General features: G+C 51.6%; 1 protein-coding gene across 1 annotated transcript in view; it reads right to left on the bottom strand.

Annotated features, from left to right (window-relative positions):
- The window catches only part of slc25a13 (solute carrier family 25 member 13), a gene marked incomplete at both ends in the record, with an annotated part of 42,334 nt that overhangs the window by 17,864 nt on the left and 21,970 nt on the right, over positions 1 to 2,500 (bottom strand). The window contains 2 exons of the mRNA XM_080837121.1: positions 873 to 1,031; positions 2,297 to 2,378. Coding sequence (XP_080693247.1) covers positions 873 to 1,031; positions 2,297 to 2,378 — 241 coding nt within the window. The remainder of the gene's footprint in view (positions 1 to 872; positions 1,032 to 2,296; positions 2,379 to 2,500) is intronic.

Raw genomic sequence — 2,500 nt, 5'->3', positions numbered from 1 at the left:
GGGGGGGGGGGACTTTTAGAACCTCTTGTTTTTGTCCCCCGCCTCACTTTCTGAAGGCCACACGGGAATGCAAGCTGTCAATCATAACTGAAGATTTCAAAGGGAACTCCATTTCATTCCATAAGGTAGCTGTTCTCCCCCCAACACACACTTATACACTCACACACACTCATACACTCACACACAGTCTTTCTCTAAAAGTTGAGCGTAGGTAGTCATTATCTCAGCTCGACTGAGGCCATTGGCAAAGGCGCACTCGCGCACGTCATTGTTAAGTACCTTCACTGGTATGTGCCCTTTCTATGCAACGCACAATGTCCTCCAAAGCTCCCTGAGGTCACCTCAATCACTTCAAAGCACACAGGGTCGAGGGAAGATGACCTCTCTCTCTCTCTCTCTCTCTCTCTCTCTCCTCATCTTTCCCTCCCCCCTCTGTCTCTCCCCATTCCCACTCTTACAACCTGTTCTCTCTCAGGTTCTCTTCCAGAGGGGTGTGGGGTGGTGGTGGCGGTGGCGGTAGAGAGAAAATGAACATTCTCCCCATCTTTCTCACCACCTCTAAGCCTCTCTTTCTCTATGTCCACTTACAACCTGTTCGCTCTCAGGGTCTCTTCAAGTTCCCAGAGGGGAGGGAAGGGGTGGTGGTGGGGATTTTGTGGACATAGGTTCAAAGGGAAAATTCACATTCTTGTCTTATTTTCTTTCTTTCTATCTCTCTCTCCCTCCCTTCCTTTCCTCCCTTTGGCCATAGCCTGTGGTCATAGCCAGCATCACTGATATGGAATGATTTTTTGACTTAATGTATTTAAGGGTTTTAAAAGTCAACTCTCTTTCCATGTCCTTCTCTCCTGTGTATTGCTTCACTGACTGACCTCGGTAGAGGCCGAAGAAGCCCTCATAGCGCACCACCTTCTTGAAGCAGTCGAAGCTGTTCTTGTACATGAGCTCGCCCACGAAGGAGCCGGTGGTCCTCTGGTTCTGCATGCGCGTCTTCACCAAGTCGATGGGGTAGACAGCAGTGGCGCCCACCGCTGTCAAGAAGAACAGGATGAGGGAGGAGGGAAGAGAGGGAAAGAGAGAGATGTGTGAGTGAGAGAAGGAAGAAAAAGAATAACAAACGATTTGCGTTTCAAGTCACTAACTAGCGCCTCGCTAACACTTAATCAGCTTGAAGGTGGAACTTTAGATGGGGAGGGCAGGGATGAGGAACAGAGGATCAAACGCCAAAAAGAAAGAAAAAAAACACACACACACACACACACACACACACACACACCCACACAGAGGGGAAAAAGAAAGGCGGTGAGAAGGAAAAGAGATGTCAGGGAGATTTCTGCCTCATCAGTCATGTCTTATCTGGTGGCATTTTTTTTTTCCTTTCTCTCTGCGCCGGACACAAAGAAGGTGGGTTGAGGTTGGGGTGGGGTTGGGGGCGGGGGGCACGGCTACGCCGGCAGGTTTAATTAAAGAGCAGCTGGGCTGGGCGCTACCTGCTCATTAGCCTGTCTCTCTATGCTGAGCCAGTCTGGAGCCAGGCACATACCCACCGCGCCCCTCCTCTCCTCCACGCCCCTCCTCTGCTCTCCTCCGGCTCCTCGCTCATCTCTGATCACTGACAGGTAGCAGAGAGACTCCGCGGGAGATTCCCACACTTTAGGGTGGATGGGTTCTTCACTTCCAGAAACTGTTCCATCTAGACCCCATTTCATACATTTTTCCAACAAACCCTCTGTATAAAACCTATGGTCAATCAGCTTCAGTGGCATTTTATCTATAAAATTATCATTAGGTTTCAGAACAGATTTTCTGATGTTGAGACAGGAAACCGTAGTAGGTTCAATTAGTTTCAATCTGTTTCACACACATACTTCTGTGTCCAAAAATGGGCCCCAACCAGAACTTTTTTTGATTTCACACACACAAGAATATAGAACTTTTCCAACAATTGGGCCCAGAATTAGAATTCACATGCAGAACCCTTTCCTCTCCAACTGCAGCACAGATAACACTCTCTACTCCACAAACAGGGGAGGGGCAGGGAAATTGCCCCCCCCCCCCCCCCAACCCCCCTCCCTCCCTCCTTCCTACCCCCTCTCCAGTTCATCGGGCAATAGAGAGGCCTTTGTGTCATCCCCTGTGAGGGTAAGTGAGGACTGGGCAGTGCAAGGTGGTTGTGGTGGGGGGAGGGTGGTAAAGGGTTTGTGGAGGCAGGTACAGGGGTGGTGCACAATGATCCGTGACCGACTGGCTGGTTGCCTGGCCGAGCGCCGGCCCCGGCCCCTGTGGAGCCACTCACCTCCAGCCACGGAGCCCAGCCCGAAGCGGTAGGCCGACTCGGCCACCTGGACCAGCACAGGGCGAGAGCCGCCACTCGACTGCTGCTCGGGGGGTGGGGGGATGGGCGGGGGGGAGACAGGCAGAGAAAGAGAGAGAGAGAGAGTACACAAGATAGAGAGGGACATTGAGAGAGAGAGAGAGAAAGAGAGAGGAGAGAGGGAGA

Source organism: Sprattus sprattus (genome assembly GCF_963457725.1).
Source record: "Sprattus sprattus genome assembly, chromosome: 4".
Taxonomy (NCBI): domain Eukaryota; kingdom Metazoa; phylum Chordata; class Actinopteri; order Clupeiformes; family Clupeidae; genus Sprattus; species Sprattus sprattus.
This window is presented reverse-complemented; position numbering and strand designations above follow the sequence as displayed.